General features: G+C 59.5%; 1 protein-coding gene across 1 annotated transcript; it reads left to right on the top strand.

Annotated features, from left to right (window-relative positions):
- The first annotated feature begins 12 nt into the window (after window positions 1-12).
- fen1 (flap structure-specific endonuclease 1) lies at window positions 13-18,051 on the top strand. Its single transcript, XM_069188118.1, has 12 exons — window positions 13-168; window positions 1,193-1,300; window positions 2,430-2,532; window positions 2,622-2,724; window positions 3,446-3,509; window positions 3,811-3,920; window positions 4,246-4,382; window positions 4,500-4,566; window positions 5,124-5,255; window positions 8,254-8,405; window positions 9,474-9,588; window positions 17,725-18,051. The coding sequence occupies exons 2-12, from the start codon at window positions 1,219-1,221 to the stop codon at window positions 17,800-17,802; spliced, it is 1,143 nt and encodes a 380-aa protein (XP_069044219.1). The 5' UTR covers window positions 13-168; window positions 1,193-1,218; the 3' UTR covers window positions 17,803-18,051.
- The last annotated feature ends 1,087 nt before the right edge of the window (window positions 18,052-19,138 follow it).

Here is a 19,138-nt window from a genome sequence, read left to right as displayed (position 1 = left end):
CGTGGACTCGCTCGACGGTCGATGAGAGATGCTTGGTCGCCGAGTTTCGCGCGAAAGCGACGCATGGTATTGGCGCGGTAGCTGCAGCCGGGCGTGAGAGCAGCACTCGGGCACCGCTGTTTGCCGAAAGGGCTGTGGAAGGAATTTCGGAAACGACATAGTGGTTTGGTAAGGATGATGCTGTTTATCCAGAAGCGGTCCCGCCTTGTGTCCCAGGAGTAGCTGCAAGAGGCGCAGCGCTGAACCCGGGGGGTGAAGCCCTTTTGTCCGCGCTCGTCTCGTCCAGCACGGAGCTGGCCCCACTGTCCAGCGTGCGGCTGTGTTTTCGGGTTCAGGGGTGATGATTTGTGTGCAGGACCGGCTGGTGGGAGCCGTGGCCGCGAAACGCGGGTTCAAGACCCCCCGTCGAGACCCGCACGGGACGGACGCTGATGCTATCACTGAACACAGTTGACTAAAAGGCTTTTAATTGTAGAAGATGATGGTTTGGAGTCTCGGATTTGAAAACGGTCGGGGAAAGGTGACTTTGCTATCCTTTCGGAGACAGTTCCAGAGCTTAAGGGCGCAGGAGGAGAAGTGTCTGTCACCCCGTGTGGACGGGCTCGGGGCACAGACAGGAGCCCAGAATTAGAAGAGCGAAGGTCGCGAGGTGGGGAGTAGGGCGATAATAGCTCAGACAGGTTTCTCTCCCTGTCTCTGTGTCTGTGTCTCCATGGAGAAAAGCTGGGGTATGCGAAAAGATGCATTCCTAATGCAAGAAATTGTATAGGGCTAATAAAGAAACATTATCATTATAAAAAAAAAAAAAAAAAAAGGTACTGACGTGCCAAGCCATGCAGAGCCTTAGAGGTGAGCATGAGGATTTTAAAGTCCACACGGAATTTGACTGGAAGCCAGTGCAGGGACTCCAGGACAGGAGTGATGTGATCACTTGCACTAGACCGGGGCAGGAGCCTGGCTGATGAAGTTTGTTCAGGGCAGCCTCGGGGTACCCCAGCGAGCGGGGGCGCTGCAGTAATCGATTGTGGGGGGGAAACACCAGCGAGGGGTTCGTCTGGCCCACCCACGCAGCTGCAGTCTGCGACGACGCAGGGCGCAGCCTGGCGACGGGCCCCAGTGAGATCCGCGGGCCGCCGGGCTGTGGCGTGCGGCGCGCGACGGGGCTGACGGGCTCGTTGGTTTCGCCCCCCAGGGTCCCAGGGAGCCGCGGCCGTCGCCATGGGAATCCACGGGCTGGCCAAGCTGATCGCGGACCAGGCGCCCGGCGCCATCAAGGAGAACGACATGAAGAACTACTTCGGTACTGACCGCCTGCCGTCTCCCGGGCTGTGGTGAGAGGGGTGCGCTGTGCCCCCCGCTGTGAAATACCCCCGGGAGCTGAAGTGCCCCGAGTGGCGTGAGGGGAGGGGGGGCTTGTTGTCTAACGTTGTGAGCATGTTGTGAGAACCTTAAGCACTAGCCGAATATCTAACCAAGATAAATAACAGCAAAACGAACCAGACCCTGATGAAGTACAGGCTCAGTGAGCACAGCCTGGCCACAGAAACTGGGCGACACAGGCAGACCTGACTGTCCAGAGAGGACAGCCTCAGTGACCACAGCCTGGACACAGACAGACCTGACTGTCCAGAGAGGACAGACCTGACTGTTCAGAGGACAGCCTCAGTGACCACAGCCTGGACACAGACAGACCTGGCTGTCCAGAGAGGACAGGCTCAGTGACCACAGCCTGGATACAGACAGACCTGACTGTCCAGAGAGGACAGCCTCAGTGACCACAGCCTGGACACAGGCAGACCTTGCTGCCCAGAGAGGACAGACCTGTCTGTTCAGAGAGGACAGCCTCAGTGACCACAGCCTGGACACAGGCAGACCTGGCTGCCCAGAGAGGACAGACCTGGCTGACCAGAGAGGACAGGCTCAGTGACCACAGCCTGGACACAGGCAGACCTGGCTGCCCAGAGAGGACAGGCTGTGCTCCCACTGCCAGCGGGGAGAAATAGAGACAGAGGTGCACTTCCTACTGCACTGTGACAGATACTCTGGGATTAGAGAAACATTCTTCCCAAAATTCAGAAATCTAATCCCAGAGTTCCCACACCTGCCAGAATCACAACAGGTCCCAATCCTACTGGGAGAGGGAGGAGGGAACTCAGTTGAACTGGCAGCCCAGTATGTGATCTCATGTCACAGCCTGAGGAACAGTGAGTCTGTCTCCCAGTAATGCTCCATATGTTTATATGAAAATATCTTATGATGTGTCTTTATTGTAAATGTCGGTAGATTGTTTTATGTTAATTATATTTGATTTGCTTTGGTAACACTCATCTTACTCATTTGTCATGCCAAAAAAGAAGCTTGAATTGAATTGGAATTATCTTTCATGTCGGTGTCTCTGTGCATCACTGTTTCACGATCCAACCCGATAGGCCGTAAGATCGCCATCGACGCATCCATGAGTATCTACCAGTTCCTGATAGCTGTGAGACTGGACGGCAACGTGCTGCACAACGAGGAAGGAGAGACCACCAGGTAAAAAACCTGTCTCACTGCCTACCTGTTAATGTACTGGAGTGTCCAGTCAGTGTGTCTGTATTCACCCCTCTCTCTGTTCCCGTCAGTCACCTGATGGGAATGTTCTACAGAACTATCCGGATGTTGGAAAATGGGATCAAGCCTGTCTATGTGTTTGATGGCAAACCACCAGAGCTGAAATCTGGAGAGGTCAGAGGTCGTCGCAGCCTGTCTGTTTTGCTCTCGCAATAAGAATGAGACAGAGGACTCACTCCCCCGACCCGCTGGTGTAGCTCGGGATTGTCCCTGTTCTGAGATTCAGATTCAGTCTGTGTCCTGAGTGGGTATGGACAACTCTGGACTCTGCTCCACAAGCATGTCTGTCTGATGATCCCTTGACCTGCAGGACAGAGGGGTCGCAGTGGGGTCAGGGGCACTGGAGTCGTGGTGAGGGGCAGAGGGGTCACAGAACAGAGGGGTCAGGGGGCACTGGGGTCGCGGTGTGGGGCAGAAGGGTCGAGGGGCAATGTGGAGCAGTTGAGACAGTCTGTCCTCACTGTCTTTTCCGTCTGCAGGCAAGGATGGTGCAGAAACATGATTCTGTCTGCAGCTCGTTGAGCTCTGTCTGTGGCGCTCAAGCGCGACCGTTTCCTCTCCTCTGGGAAACGGAAGCGGTTCGTCGCCCCGCAACGCGTACCGCTACTGCGGCTGCGCTGTCCCCCGCGCTGTCCCCCTGTCCCTCGTTGGCTCCCCGCTCAGGGCTCCTGACAGGAGGAGGAAGGGAAGGGCTGTGTTGCAGGACAGTCTGGCTGTTGGGGGTGCTGGGGTAGAGAGCGCTCAAGTCCGACTGGGCTCCCCGAAACAGCGGGGTGCACCGGTGCACGCCTTTTGTGGCGACGCTGCCTGACCGGGCGCTGTTCTTTGCCGGCAGCTGGCGAAGCGAGGAGAGAGACGGGCCGAGGCGGAGAAGCAGCTGGCAAAGGCACAGGAAGCAGGTGACTGACTTCAGCACAGGGGCATTGTGGGGAGGGTGACGGGGTCACATCGAGGGGCATTGTGGGGAGGGGCCGGGATCACATCGAGGGGCATTGTGGGGAGGGGGGCGGAGCCACAACACTGGCTTTGTGGGGGGGAGGGCGGAGCAACAACACAACACACTGCCCTTGTGTGGATGATTGTGAGTTCACAGTGTGTAATATGGGGCAAATGGATACAGCACAGGGGTCACGCACAGTGTCAGTGTTCATATACAGTGAGTGCTATGCTGTGACATTATTTTGTGTTGCTTAATGTCAGGGGAGCAGGAGAACATCGAAAAGTTCAACAAACGACTGGTGAAAGTCACCCCCCAACACAACGAAGAGTGCAAGAAACTGCTGTCACTGATGGGAGTGCCTTATATCGAGGTGATGTCTATAACCAGTGTCTGTCTTTCTCTCGGTGCAGTGTTAACGTACTGGAGTGTCCAGTCAGTCAGTGTGTCTGTATGAACCCCTCTCTCTCAGTGCAGTGTTAATGTACTGGAGTGTCCAGTCAGTCAGTGTGTCTGTATGAACCCCTCTCTCTCGGTGCAGTGTTAATGTACTGGAGTGTCCAGTCAGTCAGTGTGTCTGTATGAACCCCTCTCTCTCAGTGCAGTGTCAATGTACTGGAGTGTCCAGTCAGTCAGTGTGTCTGTATGAACCCCTCTCTCTCAGTGCAGTGTTAATGTAACCCCTCTCTCTCTCCCAGGCCACCTGTGAGGCAGAGGCGAGCTGTGCAGCCCTCGTAAAAGCAGGGAAAGTTTATGCCACAGCAACTGAGGATATGGATGGGCTGACCTTCGGAACAACAGTGCTGCTGCGACATCTGACCGCCAGTGAAGCCAAGTACTGATGCACCTGCTGTACTCTGTGTACAACACACCCTCTGCAGCACAGTTGTTTCTAATGATCTGTCTTATACTGGTCAGTCACTGTGTGTATCTTTAACTCCTCTGTCCCTAGGAAACTGCCGATTCAGGAATTTCATTTTAATAGAGTTTTACAAGACATGGGACTGACACATGAACAGGTACACTCAGTGTTCATTTCCAGTCAGTCAGTGTGTGTGTACTAACCCCTCTCTCTCAGTGCAGTGTGAATGTACTGGAGTGTCCAGTCAGTGTGTCTGTATGAACCCCTCTCTCAGTGCAGTGTTAATGTACTGGAGTGTCCAGTCAGTGTGTCTGTATGAACCCCTCTCTCAGTGCAGTGTTAATGTACTGGAGTGTCCAGTCAGTGTGTCTGTATGAACCCCTCTCTCTCAGTGCAGTGTTAATGGACTGGAGTGTCCAGTCAGTCAGTGTGTCTGTATGAACCCCTCTCTCTCAGTGCAGTGTTAATGTACTGGAGTGTCCAGTCAGTCAGTGTGCCTGTATGAACCCCTCTCTCTCAGTGCGGTGTTAATGTACTGGAGTGTCCAGTCAGTCAGTGTGTCTGTATGAACCCCTCTCTCTCAGTGCAGTGTTAATGTACTGGAGTGTCCAGTCAGTCAGTGTGTCTGTATTAACCCCTCTCTCTCAGTGCAGTGTTAATGTACTGGAGTGTCCAGTCAGTGTGTGTGTGTATTAACCCCTCTCTCTGTCTCAGTTTGTAGACTTGTGTATTCTCCTGGGCTGTGATTACTGTGGTACCATCAAAGGGATCGGCCCCAAGAGAGCCATTGACCTGATCAGACAGCATGGCTGCATCGAGGAGATACTGGAGAACATCGATTCCTCTGTGAGTCTCTGCTTGTTCACTGCTTGACAGTACAGTACAACCTAAACAGTGAACCAAACTGCAGTGCGGTAGTGAGCCTCCAGTCTGAGCCCCCAGTCTGAGCCACACCGCAGTGCGGTAGTGAGCCCCCAGTCTGAGCCACACCGCAGTGCGGTAGTGAGTCTCCAGTCTGAGTCTCCAGTCTGAGCCACACCACAGTGCGATAGTGAGCCCCCAGTCTGAGCCACACCGCAGTGCAGTAGTGAGCCTCCAGTCTGAGCCACACCACAGTGTGATAGTGAGTCTCCAGTCTGAGCCACACCGCAGTGCGGTAGTGAGTCTCCAGTCTGAGCCACACCGCAGTGCGGTAGTGAGTCTCCAGTCTGAGCCACACCGCAGTGCGGTAGTGAGCCTCCAGTCTGAGCCACACCGCAGTGCGGTAGTGAGCCTCCAGTCTGAGCCACACCGCAGTGCGGTAGTGAGCCTCCAGTCTGAGCCACACCGCAGTGCGGTAGTGAGCCTCCAGTCTGAGCCACACCGCAGTGCGGTAGTGAGTCTCCAGTCTGAGCCACACCGCAGTGCAATAGTGAGCCTCCAGTCTGAGCCACACCACAGTGCAATAGTGAGCCTCCAGTCTGAGCCACACCGCAGTGCGGTAGTGAGTCTCCAGTCTGAGCCTCCAGTCTGAGCCACACCGCAGTGCAATAGTGAGCCTCCAGTCTGAGCCTCCAGTCTGAACCACACCACAGTGCGGTACTGAGCCTCCAGTCTGAGCCTCCAGTCTGAGCCACACCGCAGTGCGCTAGTGAGCCTCCAGTCTGAGCCTCCAGTCTGAGCCACACCGCAGTGCGCTAGTGAGCCTCCAGTCTGAGCCTCCAGTCTGAGCCACACCGCAGTGCAATAGTGAGTCTCCAGTCTGAGCCACACCGCAGTGCGGTAGTGAGCCTCCAGTCTGAGCCACACCGCAGTGCGGTAGTGAGCCTCCAGTCTGAGCCACACCGCAGTGCGGTAGTGAGCCTCCAGTCTGAGCCACACCGCAGTGCGGTAGTGAGTCTCCAGTCTGAGCCACACCGCAGTGCAATAGTGAGCCTCCAGTCTGAGCCACACCACAGTGCAATAGTGAGCCTCCAGTCTGAGCCACACCGCAGTGCGGTAGTGAGTCTCCAGTCTGAGCCTCCAGTCTGAGCCACACCGCAGTGCAATAGTGAGCCTCCAGTCTGAGCCTCCAGTCTGAACCACACCACAGTGCGGTACTGAGCCTCCAGTCTGAGCAACACCGCAGTGCGCTAGTGAGCCTCCAGTCTGAGCCACACCGCAGTGCAATAGTGAGCCTCCAGTCTGAGCCACACCGCAGTGCGGTAGTGAGTCTCCAGTCTGAGCCACACCACAGTGCGGTAGTGAGTCTCCAGTCTGAGCCACACCACAGTGCGGTAGTGAGTCTCCAGTCTGAGCCTCCAGTCTGAGCCACACCGCAGTGTGGTAGTGAGCCCCCAGTCTGAGCCACACCGCAGTGCAGTAGTGAGCCTCCAGTCTGAGCCACACCGCAGTGCAATAGTGAGCCTCCAGTCTGAGCCACACCGCAGTGCGGTAGTGAGTCTCCAGTCTGAGCCTCCAGTCTGAGCCACACCGCAGTGCGGTAGTGAGCCCCCAGTCTGAGCCACACCGCAGTGCGGTAGTGAGCCTCCAGTCTGAGCCCCCAGTCTGAGCCACACCGCAGTGCGGTAGTGAGCCTCCAGTCTGAGCCTCCAGTCTGAGCCACACCGCAGTGCAATAGTGAGCCTCCAGTCTGAACCACACCGCAGTGCGGTAGTGAGTCTCCAGTCTGAGCCTCCAGTCTGAGCCACACCACAGTGCGGTAGTGAGTCTCCAGTCTGAGCCTCCAGTCTGAGCCACACCGCAGTGTGGTAGTGAGCCTCCAGTCTGAGCCACACCGCAGTGCGGTAGTGAGTCTCCAGTCTGAGCCACACCACAGTGCGGTAGTGAGTCTCCAGTCTGAGCCACACCACAGTGCGGTAGTGAGTCTCCAGTCTGAGCCACACTGCAGTGCGGTAGTGAGCCCCCAGTCTGAGCCACACCGCAGTGCGATAGTGAGTCTCCAGTCTGAGCCTCCAGTCTGAGCCACACCGCAGTGCGGTAGTGAGTCTCCAGTCTGAGCCACACCGCAGTGCAATAGTGAGCCTCCAGTCTGAGCCACACCGCAGTGCGCTAGTGAGCCTCCAGTCTGAGCCACACCGCAGTGCAATAGTGAGCCTCCAGTCTGAGCCACACCGCAGTGCGCTAGTGAGCCTCCAGTCTGAGCCACACCGCAGTGCAATAGTGAGTCTCCAGTCTGAGCCACACCGCAGTGCAATAGTGAGCCTCCAGTCTGAGCCTCCAGTCTGAGCCACACCGCAGTGCGGTAGTGAGTCTCCAGTCTGAGCCACACCGCAGTGCGGTAGTGAGTCTCCAGTCTGAGCCACACCGCAGTGCGGTAGTGAGTCTCCAGTCTGAGCCACACCGCAGTGCGCTAGTGAGCCTCCAGTCTGAGCCACACCGCAGTGCGCTAGTGAGCCTCCAGTCTGAGCCACACCGCAGTGCAATAGTGAGCCTCCAGTCTGAGCCACACCGCAGTGCGGTAGTGAGTCTCCAGTCTGAGCCACACCGCAGTGCAATAGTGAGCCTCCAGTCTGAGCCACACCGCAGTGCGGTAGTGAGCCTCCAGTCTGAGCCACACCGCAGTGCGCTAGTGAGCCTCCAGTCTGAGCCACACCGCAGTGCGGTAGTGAGTCTCCAGTCTGAGCCTCCAGTCTGAGCCACACCGCAGTGTGGTAGTGCAATAATGAGCCTCAGATCAGCTCCACGCTGCAGTACAACAGTGAATTTTTGTGCCGCACAGTAGAAACCACTACAGGTTATTTTGTTTGAGAGCGTCGATTTTCCCTGCTGGTGGGCTGCACCTGGGGGCGCTGGAGGTCCTGTTTCCCTGGGGACCCCCAGACAGTGTGCAGGAGTGTGACGCCCCGCTCCCTGCCCCCTGCAGAAGCACCCTGCGCCCGAGCCCTGGCTGTACAAGGAGGCGCGCGCCCTGTTCCTGAACCCCGACGTGGTGCAGGGCGAGTCGGTGGAGCTGCGCTGGAGCGAGCCGGACGAGGAGGGGCTGCTCCGGTTCATGTGCGGGGAGAAGCAGTTCAGGTACTGGGCTCTGATGGGCCGGTTCGGACCGGCGAGCTGGCGTACAGGACTGACGGACCGGCGAGCTGGCATACCGGGCTGACGGACCGGCGAGCTGGCGTACAGGACTGACGGACCGGCGAGCTGGCGTACCGCGCTGACGGACCGGCGAGCTGGCGTACAGGACTGACGGACCGGCGAGCTGGCGTACAGGACTGACGGACCGGCGAGCTGGCGTACCGCGCTGACGGACCGGCGAGCTGGCGTACAGGACTGACGGACCGGCGAGCTGGCGTGCCGCGCTGACGGACCGGCGAGCTGGCGTACCGCGCTGACGGACCGGCGAGCTGGCGTGCCGGACTGACGGACCGGCGAGCTGGCGTACAGGGCTGACGGACCGGCGAGCTGGCGTACCGCGCTGACGGACCGGCGAGCTGGCGTACCGCGCTGACGGACCGGCGAGCTGGCGTACAGGACTGACGGACCGGCGAGCTGGCGTACCGCGCTGACGGACCGGCGAGCTGGCGTACCGCGCTGACGGACCGGCGAGCTGGCGTGCCGGACTGACGGACCGGCGAGCTGGCGTGCAGGACTGACGGACCGGCGAGCTGGCGTGCCGGACTGACGGACCGGCGAGCTGGCGTACCGGACTGACGGACCGGCGAGCTGGCGTACCGGGATGACGGACCGGCGAGCTGGCGTACCGGGATGACGGACCGGCGAGCTGGCGTACCGGACTGACGGACCGGCGAGCTGGCGTGCCGGGCTGACGGACCGGCGAGCGGACCGGCAAGCTGGCGTACCGGGCGAGCTGGCGTGCCGCGCTGACGGACCGGCGAGCTGGCGTGCCGCGCTGACAGACTGACGGACCGGCGAGCTGGCGTACCGGGCGAGCTGGCGTACCGGACTGACGGACCGGCGAGCTGGCGAGCGGACTGACGGACCGGCGAGCGGACTGACGGACCGGCGAGCTGGCGTACCGGACTGACGGACCGGCCCACTGGACCGGCTCGCGCGCTGACCCACTGGCTTGGCAGACTGACCCGGCGGGCTGACTCTCACTCCACCCTGTGGTTGTCGTGTCCCCAGTGAGGATCGGATCCGTAACGGCTGCAGGAAGATCGCCAAGAGCCGGCAGGGCAGCACCCAGGGCCGCCTGGACTCCTTCTTCACCGTCACCGGATCCCTCTCCTCCAAGCGCAAGGTACCGGCCCCTTCCTGTCCCCACGCCACGGCCTCTTCCTCTTCCTCTCTCTCTCCCCTTCCTGTCCCTGCGCCACGGCCTCTTCCTCTTCCTCTCTCTCTCCCCTTCCTGTCCCCACGCCACGGCCTCTTCCTCTCTCTCTCCCTTTCCTGTCCCTACGCCACGGCCTCTTCCTCTTTCTCTCTCTCTCCCCTTCCTGTCCCCACACCACGGCCTCTTCCTCTTTCTCTCTCTCTCTCCCCTTCCTGTCCCCACACCACGGCCTCTTCCTCTTTCTCTCTCTCTCTCCCCTTCCTGTCCCTGCGCCACGGCCTCTTCCTCTTCCTCTCTCTCTCCTTCCTGTCCCTACGCCACGGCCTCTTCCTCTTTCTCTCTCTCTCTCCCCTTCCTGTCCCCACACCACGGCCTCTTCCTCTTTCTCTCTCTCTCTCCCCTTCCTGTCCCTACGCCACGGCCTCTTCCTCTTCCTCTCTCTCTCCTTCCTGTCCCTACGCCACGGCCTCTTCCTCTTTCTCTCTCTCTCTCTCCTTCCTGTCCCTACGCCATGGCCTCTTCCTCTTCCTCTCTCTCTCCCCTTCCTGTCCCCACACCACGGCCTCTTCCTCTTCCTCTCTCTCTCTCCCCTTCCTGTCCCTACGCCACGGCCTCTTCCTCTTCCTCTCTCTCCCCTTCCTGTCCCTACGCCACGGCCTCTTCCTCTTCCTCTCTCTCTCCTTCCTGTCCCTACGCCACGGCCTCTTCCTCTTCCTCTCTCTCTCCTTCCTGTCCCTACGCCACGGCCTCTTCCTCTTTCTCTCTCTCTCTCTCCTTCCTGTCCCTACGCCATGGCCTCTTCCTCTTCCTCTCTCTCTCCCCTTCCTGTCCCCACACCACGGCCTCTTCCTCTTCCTCTCTCTCTCTCCCCTTCCTGTCCCTACGCCACGGCCTCTTCCTCTTCCTCTCTCTCTCCTTCCTGTCCCTACGCCACGGCCTCTTCCTCTTCCTCTCTCTCTCCTTCCTGTCCCTACGCCACGGCCTCTTCCTCTTCCTCTCTCTCTCCCCTTCCTGTCCCCACACCACGGCCTCTTCCTCTTTCTCTCTCTCTCCTTCCTGTCCCTACGCCACGGCCTCTTCCTCTTCCTCTCTCTCTCCCCTTCCTGTCCCCACACCACGGCCTCTTCCTCTTCCTCTCTCTCTCTCCCCTTCCTGTCCCTACGCCACGGCCTCTTCCTCTTCCTCTCTCTCTCCTTCCTGTCCCTACGCCACGGCCTCTTCCTCTTCCTCTCTCTCTCCTTCCTGTCCCTACGCCACGGCCTCTTCCTCTCTCTCTCCCTGTCCCTACGCCACGGCCTCTTCCTCTCTCTCTCCCCTTCCTGTCCCCACACCACGGCCTCTTCCTCTTTCTCTCTCTCTCTCTCCTTCCTGTCCCTACGCCACGGCCTCTTCCTCTTCCTCTCTCTCTCCCCTTCCTGTCCCCACACCACGGCCTCTTCCTCTTCCTCTCTCTCTCTCCCCTTCCTGTCCCTACGCCACGGCCTCTTCCTCTTCCTCTCTCTCTCCTTCCTGTCCCTACGCCACGGCCTCTTCCTCTCTCTCTCCTTCCTGTCCCTACGCCACGGCCTCTTCCTCTCTCTCTCCTTCCTGTCCCTACGCCACGGCCTCTTCCTCTTCCTCTCTCTCTCCCCTTCCTGTCCCCACACCACGGCCTCTTCCTCTTCCTCTCTCTCTCTCCCCTTCCTGTCCCTACGCCACGGCCTCTTCCTCTTCCTCTCTCTCTCCTTCCTGTCCCCACGCCACGGCCTCTTCCTCTTCCTCTCTCCCCTTCCTGTCCCCACGCCACGGCCTCTTCCTCTTCCTCTCTCTCTCCCCTTCCTGTCCCTGCGCCACGGCCTCTTCCTCTTCCTCTCTCTCTCCCCTTCCTGTCCCCACGCCACGGCCTCTTCCTCTCTCTCTCCCTTTCCTGTCCCTACGCCACGGCCTCTTCCTCTTTCTCTCTCTCTCCCCTTCCTGTCCCCACACCACGGCCTCTTCCTCTTTCTCTCTCTCTCTCCCCTTCCTGTCCCCACACCACGGCCTCTTCCTCTTTCTCTCTCTCTCTCCCCTTCCTGTCCCTGCGCCACGGCCTCTTCCTCTTCCTCTCTCTCTCCTTCCTGTCCCTACGCCACGGCCTCTTCCTCTTTCTCTCTCTCTCTCCCCTTCCTGTCCCCACACCACGGCCTCTTCCTCTTTCTCTCTCTCTCTCCCCTTCCTGTCCCTACGCCACGGCCTCTTCCTCTTCCTCTCTCTCTCCTTCCTGTCCCTACGCCACGGCCTCTTCCTCTTTCTCTCTCTCTCTCTCCTTCCTGTCCCTACGCCATGGCCTCTTCCTCTTCCTCTCTCTCTCCCCTTCCTGTCCCCACACCACGGCCTCTTCCTCTTCCTCTCTCTCTCTCCCCTTCCTGTCCCTACGCCACGGCCTCTTCCTCTTCCTCTCTCTCCCCTTCCTGTCCCTACGCCACGGCCTCTTCCTCTTCCTCTCTCTCTCCTTCCTGTCCCTACGCCACGGCCTCTTCCTCTTCCTCTCTCTCTCCTTCCTGTCCCTACGCCACGGCCTCTTCCTCTTTCTCTCTCTCTCTCTCCTTCCTGTCCCTACGCCATGGCCTCTTCCTCTTCCTCTCTCTCTCCCCTTCCTGTCCCCACGCCACGGCCTCTTCCTCTTCCTCTCTCTCTCTCCCCTTCCTGTCCCTACGCCACGGCCTCTTCCTCTTCCTCTCTCTCTCCTTCCTGTCCCTACGCCACGGCCTCTTCCTCTTCCTCTCTCTCTCCTTCCTGTCCCTACGCCACGGCCTCTTCCTCTTCCTCTCTCTCTCCCCTTCCTGTCCCCACACCACGGCCTCTTCCTCTTTCTCTCTCTCTCCTTCCTGTCCCTACGCCACGGCCTCTTCCTCTTCCTCTCTCTCTCCCCTTCCTGTCCCCACGCCACGGCCTCTTCCTCTTCCTCTCTCTCTCTCCCCTTCCTGTCCCCACACCACGGCCTCTTCCTCTTCCTCTCTCTCTCCTTCCTGTCCCTACGCCACGGCCTCTTCCTCTTCCTCTCTCTCTCCTTCCTGTCCCTACGCCACGGCCTCTTCCTCTCTCTCTCCCTGTCCCTACGCCACGGCCTCTTCCTCTCTCTCTCCCCTTCCTGTCCCTACGCCACGGCCTCTTCCTCTCTCTCTCCCCTTCCTGTCCCCACACCACGGCCTCTTTCTCTCTCTCTCTCTCCTTCCTGTCCCTACGCCACGGCCTCTTCCTCTTCCTCTCTCTCTCCCCTTCCTGTCCCCACACCACGGCCTCTTCCTCTTCCTCTCTCTCTCTCCCCTTCCTGTCCCTACGCCACGGCCTCTTCCTCTTCCTCTCTCTCTCCTTCCTGTCCCTACGCCACGGCCTCTTCCTCTCTCTCTCCTTCCTGTCCCTACGCCACGGCCTCTTCCTCTCTCTCTCCTTCCTGTCCCTACGCCACGGCCTCTTCCTCTTCCTCTCTCTCTCCCCTTCCTGTCCCCACACCACAGCCTCTTCCTCTTCCTCTCTCTCTCTCTCCTTCCTGTCCCTACGCCACGGCCTCTTCCTCTTCCTCTCTCTCTCCCCTTCCTGTCCCCACGCCACGGCCTCTTCCTCTTCCTCTCTCTCTCTCCCCTTCCTGTCCCTACGCCACGGCCTCTTCCTCTTCCTCTCTCTCTCCTTCCTGTCCCCACGCCACGGCCTCTTCCTCTTCCTCTCTCCCCTTCCTGTCCCCACGCCACGGCCTCTTCCTCTTCCTCTCTCTCTCCTTCCTGTCCCTACGCCACGGCCTCTTCCTCTTCCTCTCTCTCTCCTTCCTGTCCCCACGCCACGGCCTCTTCCTCTCTCTCCCCTTCCTGTCCCCACGCCACGGCCTCTTCCTCTTCCTCTCTCTCTCCCCTTCCTGTCCCCACGCCACGGCCTCTTCCTCTTCCTCTCTCTCTCCCCTTCCTGTCCCCACGCCACGGCCTCTTCCTCTTCCTCTCTCTCTCTCTCCTTCCTGTCCCTACGCCACGGCCTCTTCCTCTTCCTCTCTCTCTCCCCTTCCTGTCCCCACACCACGGCCTCTTCCTCTTCCTCTCTCTCTCTCCCCTTCCTGTCCCTACGCCACGGCCTCTTCCTCTTCCTCTCTCTCTCCTTCCTGTCCCCACGCCACGGCCTCTTCCTCTTCCTCTCTCCCCTTCCTGTCCCCACGCCACGGCCTCTTCCTCTTCCTCTCTCTCTCCTTCCTGTCCCTACGCCACGGCCTCTTCCTCTCTCTTTCCTTCCTGTCCCTACGCCACGGCCTCTTCCTCTCTCTCTCCCCTTCCTGTCCCCACGCCACGGCCTCTTCCTCTTCCTCTCTCTCTCCCCTTCCTGTCCCCACGCCACGGCCTCTTCCTCTTCCTCTCTCTCTCCCCTTCCTGTCCCCACGCCACGGCCTCTTCCTCTTCCTCTCTCTCTCCCCTTCCTGTCCCTACGCCACGGCCTCTTCCTCTTCCTCTCTCCCCTTCCTGTCCCTACGCCACGGCCTCTTCCTCTTCCTCTCTCCCCTTCCTGTCCCCACGCCACGGCCTCTTCCTCTTCCTCTCTCCCCTTCCTGTCCCCACGCCACGGCCTCTTCCTCTCTCTCTCTCTCCCCTTCCTGTCCCCACGCCACGGCCTCTTCCTCTTCCTCTCTCCCCTTCCTGTCCCCACGCCACGGCCTCTTCCTCTTCCTCTCTCTCCTTCCTGTCCCTACGCCACGGCCTCTTCCTCTTCCTCTCTCTCCTTCCTGTCCCTACGCCACGGCCTCTTCCTCTTCCTCTCTCTCTCCTTCCTGTCCCTACGCCACGGCCTCTTCCTCTTCCTCTCTCTCTCCTTCCTGTCCCCACGCCACGGCCTCTTCCTCTTCCTCTCTCCCCTTCCTGTCCCCACGCCACGGCCTCTTCCTCTTCCTCTCTCTCTCCCCTTCCTGTCCCTGCGCCACGGCCTCTTCCTCTTCCTCTCTCTCTCCCCTTCCTGTCCCCACGCCACGGCCTCTTCCTCTCTCTCTCCCTTTCCTGTCCCTACGCCACGGCCTCTTCCTCTTTCTCTCTCTCTCCCCTTCCTGTCCCCACACCACGGCCTCTTCCTCTTTCTCTCTCTCTCTCCCCTTCCTGTCCCCACACCACGGCCTCTTCCTCTTTCTCTCTCTCTCTCCCCTTCCTGTCCCTGCGCCACGGCCTCTTCCTCTTCCTCTCTCTCTCCTTCCTGTCCCTACGCCACGGCCTCTTCCTCTTTCTCTCTCTCTCTCCCCTTCCTGTCCCCACACCACGGCCTCTTCCTCTTTCTCTCTCTCTCTCCCCTTCCTGTCCCTACGCCACGGCCTCTTCCTCTTCCTCTCTCTCTCCTTCCTGTCCCTACGCCACGGCCTCTTCCTCTTTCTCTCTCTCTCTCTCCTTCCTGTCCCTACGCCATGGCCTCTTCCTCTTCCTCTCTCTCTCCCCTTCCTGTCCCCACACCACGGCCTCTTCCTCTTCCTCTCTCTCTCTCCCCTTCCTGTCCCTACGCCACGGCCTCTTCCTCTTCCTCTCTCTCCCCTTCCTGTCCCTACGCCACGGCCTCTTCCTCTTCCTCTCTCTCTCCTTCCTGTCCCTACGCCACGGCCTCTTCCTCTTCCTCTCTCTCTCCTTCCTGTCCCTACGCCACGGCCTCTTCCTCTTTCTCTCTCTCTCTCTCCTTCCTGTCCCTACGCCATGGCCTCTTCCTCTTCCTCTCTCTCTCCCCTTCCTGTCCCCACGCCACGGCCTCTTCCTCTTCCTCTCTCTCTCTCCCCTTCCTGTCCCTACGCCACGGCCTCTTCCTCTTCCTCTCTCTCTCCTTCCTGTCCCTACGCCACGGCCTCTTCCTCTTCCTCTCTCTCTCCTTCCTGTCCCTACGCCACGGCCTCTTCCTCTTCCTCTCTCTCTCCCCTTCCTGTCCCCACACCACGGCCTCTTCCTCTTTCTCTCTCTCTCCTTCCTGTCCCTACGCCACGGCCTCTTCCTCTTCCTCTCTCTCTCCCCTTCCTGTCCCCACGCCACGGCCTCTTCCTCTTCCTCTCTCTCTCTCCCCTTCCTGTCCCCACACCACGGCCTCTTCCTCTTCCTCTCTCTCTCCTTCCTGTCCCTACGCCACGGCCTCTTCCTCTTCCTCTCTCTCTCCTTCCTGTCCCTACGCCACGGCCTCTTCCTCTCTCTCTCCCTGTCCCTACGCCACGGCCTCTTCCTCTCTCTCTCCCCTTCCTGTCCCTACGCCACGGCCTCTTCCTCTCTCTCTCCCCTTCCTGTCCCCACACCACGGCCTCTTTCTCTCTCTCTCTCTCCTTCCTGTCCCTACGCCACGGCCTCTTCCTCTTCCTCTCTCTCTCCCCTTCCTGTCCCCACACCACGGCCTCTTCCTCTTCCTCTCTCTCTCTCCCCTTCCTGTCCCTACGCCACGGCCTCTTCCTCTTCCTCTCTCTCTCCTTCCTGTCCCTACGCCACGGCCTCTTCCTCTCTCTCTCCTTCCTGTCCCTACGCCACGGCCTCTTCCTCTCTCTCTCCTTCCTGTCCCTACGCCACGGCCTCTTCCTCTTCCTCTCTCTCTCCCCTTCCTGTCCCCACACCACAGCCTCTTCCTCTTCCTCTCTCTCTCTCTCCTTCCTGTCCCTACGCCACGGCCTCTTCCTCTTCCTCTCTCTCTCCCCTTCCTGTCCCCACGCCACGGCCTCTTCCTCTTCCTCTCTCTCTCTCCCCTTCCTGTCCCTACGCCACGGCCTCTTCCTCTTCCTCTCTCTCTCCTTCCTGTCCCCACGCCACGGCCTCTTCCTCTTCCTCTCTCCCCTTCCTGTCCCCACGCCACGGCCTCTTCCTCTTCCTCTCTCTCTCCTTCCTGTCCCTACGCCACGGCCTCTTCCTCTTCCTCTCTCTCTCCTTCCTGTCCCCACGCCACGGCCTCTTCCTCTCTCTCCCCTTCCTGTCCCCACGCCACGGCCTCTTCCTCTTCCTCTCTCTCTCCCCTTCCTGTCCCCACGCCACGGCCTCTTCCTCTTCCTCTCTCTCTCCCCTTCCTGTCCCCACGCCACGGCCTCTTCCTCTTCCTCTCTCTCTCTCTCCTTCCTGTCCCTACGCCACGGCCTCTTCCTCTTCCTCTCTCTCTCCCCTTCCTGTCCCCACACCACGGCCTCTTCCTCTTCCTCTCTCTCTCTCCCCTTCCTGTCCCTACGCCACGGCCTCTTCCTCTTCCTCTCTCTCTCCTTCCTGTCCCCACGCCACGGCCTCTTCCTCTTCCTCTCTCCCCTTCCTGTCCCCACGCCACGGCCTCTTCCTCTTCCTCTCTCTCTCCTTCCTGTCCCTACGCCACGGCCTCTTCCTCTCTCTTTCCTTCCTGTCCCTACGCCACGGCCTCTTCCTCTCTCTCTCCCCTTCCTGTCCCCACGCCACGGCCTCTTCCTCTTCCTCTCTCTCTCCCCTTCCTGTCCCCACGCCACGGCCTCTTCCTCTTCCTCTCTCTCTCCCCTTCCTGTCCCCACGCCACGGCCTCTTCCTCTTCCTCTCTCTCTCCCCTTCCTGTCCCTACGCCACGGCCTCTTCCTCTTCCTCTCTCCCCTTCCTGTCCCTACGCCACGGCCTCTTCCTCTTCCTCTCTCCCCTTCCTGTCCCCACGCCACGGCCTCTTCCTCTTCCTCTCTCCCCTTCCTGTCCCCACGCCACGGCCTCTTCCTCTCTCTCTCTCTCCCCTTCCTGTCCCCACGCCACGGCCTCTTCCTCTTCCTCTCTCCCCTTCCTGTCCCCACGCCACGGCCTCTTCCTCTTCCTCTCTCTCCTTCCTGTCCCTACGCCACGGCCTCTTCCTCTTCCTCTCTCTCCTTCCTGTCCCTACGCCACGGCCTCTTCCTCTTCCTCTCTCTCTCCTTCCTGTCCCTACGCCACGGCCTCTTCCTCTTCCTCTCTCTCTCCTTCCTGTCCCTACGCCACGGCCTCTTCCTCTTCCTCTCTCCCCTTCCTGTCCCTACGCCACGGCCTCTTCCTCTCTCTCTCTCCTTCCTGTCCCTATGCCACGGCCTCTTCCTCTCTCTCTCCTTCCTGTTGCTACGCCATGGCCTCTTCCTCTTCCTCTCTCTCTCCCCTTCCTGTCCCTACGCCATGCCAACTTCCTCTCTCGCTCTTTGTCGCTCAGGAGCCTGAGGTCAAGGGGCCGGCGAAGAAGAAGCAGAAGACCGGTGCGACGCCAGGCAAGTTCAAGAAGGCCAAGTGAGGAGGAGGAGGAGGAGGAGGAGGTCACCCTGCTGGGCAGCGGCCGCTGTTGACCCCCCCCGCAGGCCCCCAGCAAGTGGTCCCGCTGTTTCCAGGAGCTGCTTGTGTAGTAGTAGCCAGTATTCATGACGTTTTGTGTTTTTTTAGTTTTGGCGCTCTGCCAGGACCTCGTTAGCGCGCGTGCCAGTGTGGCTAACGAGTCGCTCCTCTGCTTTGTGCTGTTGAAAACAATAAAATGACCGAGATCTGTCTGGGGTGTCGGCCTGTGCACAGCGCCGGTCGCTCGGCTTCGGAGCAGATCTTCGCCTCAGGAAGTGGGTCGGCTTGATCCGGAAGAGGCCCACGGGCCTGGGAGACCTGCCCTCACAGAGACTGGGGTTGTGTTTAGGGTGTGTGTGTGTCTACACCGAGACTGGGGTTGTGTTTAGGGTGTGCGCGTGTCTACACAGAGACTGGGGTTGTGTTTAGGGTGTGTGTGTGTCTACACAGACTGGGGTTGTGTTTAGGGTGTGCGCGTGTCTACACAGAGACTGGGGTTGTGTTTAGGGTGTGTGTGTGTCTACACCGAGACTGGGGTTGTGTTTAGGGTGTGCGCGTGTCTACACCGAGACTGGGGTTGTGTTTAGGGTGTGTGCGTGTCTACACAGAGACTGGGGTTGTGTTTAGGGTGTGCGCGTGTCTACACAGAGACTGGGGTTGTGTTTAGGGTGTGCGCGTGTCTACACAGAGAAATGGGTGTGTGTGTGTTTCTACACAGAGACTGGGTTTGGGTTCAGGGTGTGTGTGTGTCTACACCGAGACTGGGGTTGTGCTTAGGGTGGGTGGGTGTGTGTGTGTGTGTGTCTACACCGAGACTGGGGTTGTGTTTAGGGGTTGTATGTGTATGTGTCTACACAGAGACTGGGGTTGTGTTTAGGGGTTGTATGTGTATGTGTCTACACAGAGAAACGGGGGGGTGTGTGTTTATCTACACAGAGACTCGGGTTGTGTTTAGGGGTTGTGTGTGTGTGTTTATCTACAGAGACTGGGTTTGGGTTCAGGGGGTGTGTGTGTCCACACAGAAACGGGGGTGTGTGCGTCTACACGGAGACTGGGGTTGTGTTTAGGGGGCATGGGTGTGTCCACACAGAGAAATGGGGGTGTGTGTGTTTCTACACAGAGACTGGGTTTGGGTTCAGGGGGTGTATGCGTCTACACAGAGACTGGGGTTGTGTTTAGGGGGTGTGTGCATCTACACAGAGACTGGGGTTGTGTTTAGGGGGCATGGGTGTGTCCACACATCGACTGGGGTTGTTTTTTGTGTGTCCACACAGAGACATGGGGGTTGTGTTGAAGGG

The sequence above is a fragment of the Lepisosteus oculatus genome, chromosome 4 (assembly GCF_040954835.1).
Source record: "Lepisosteus oculatus isolate fLepOcu1 chromosome 4, fLepOcu1.hap2, whole genome shotgun sequence".
In the NCBI taxonomy this organism is placed as follows: domain Eukaryota; kingdom Metazoa; phylum Chordata; class Actinopteri; order Semionotiformes; family Lepisosteidae; genus Lepisosteus; species Lepisosteus oculatus.
The sequence above is the reverse complement of the archived record's forward strand: the minus strand, read 5'-3'. Positions and strand labels throughout refer to the sequence as shown.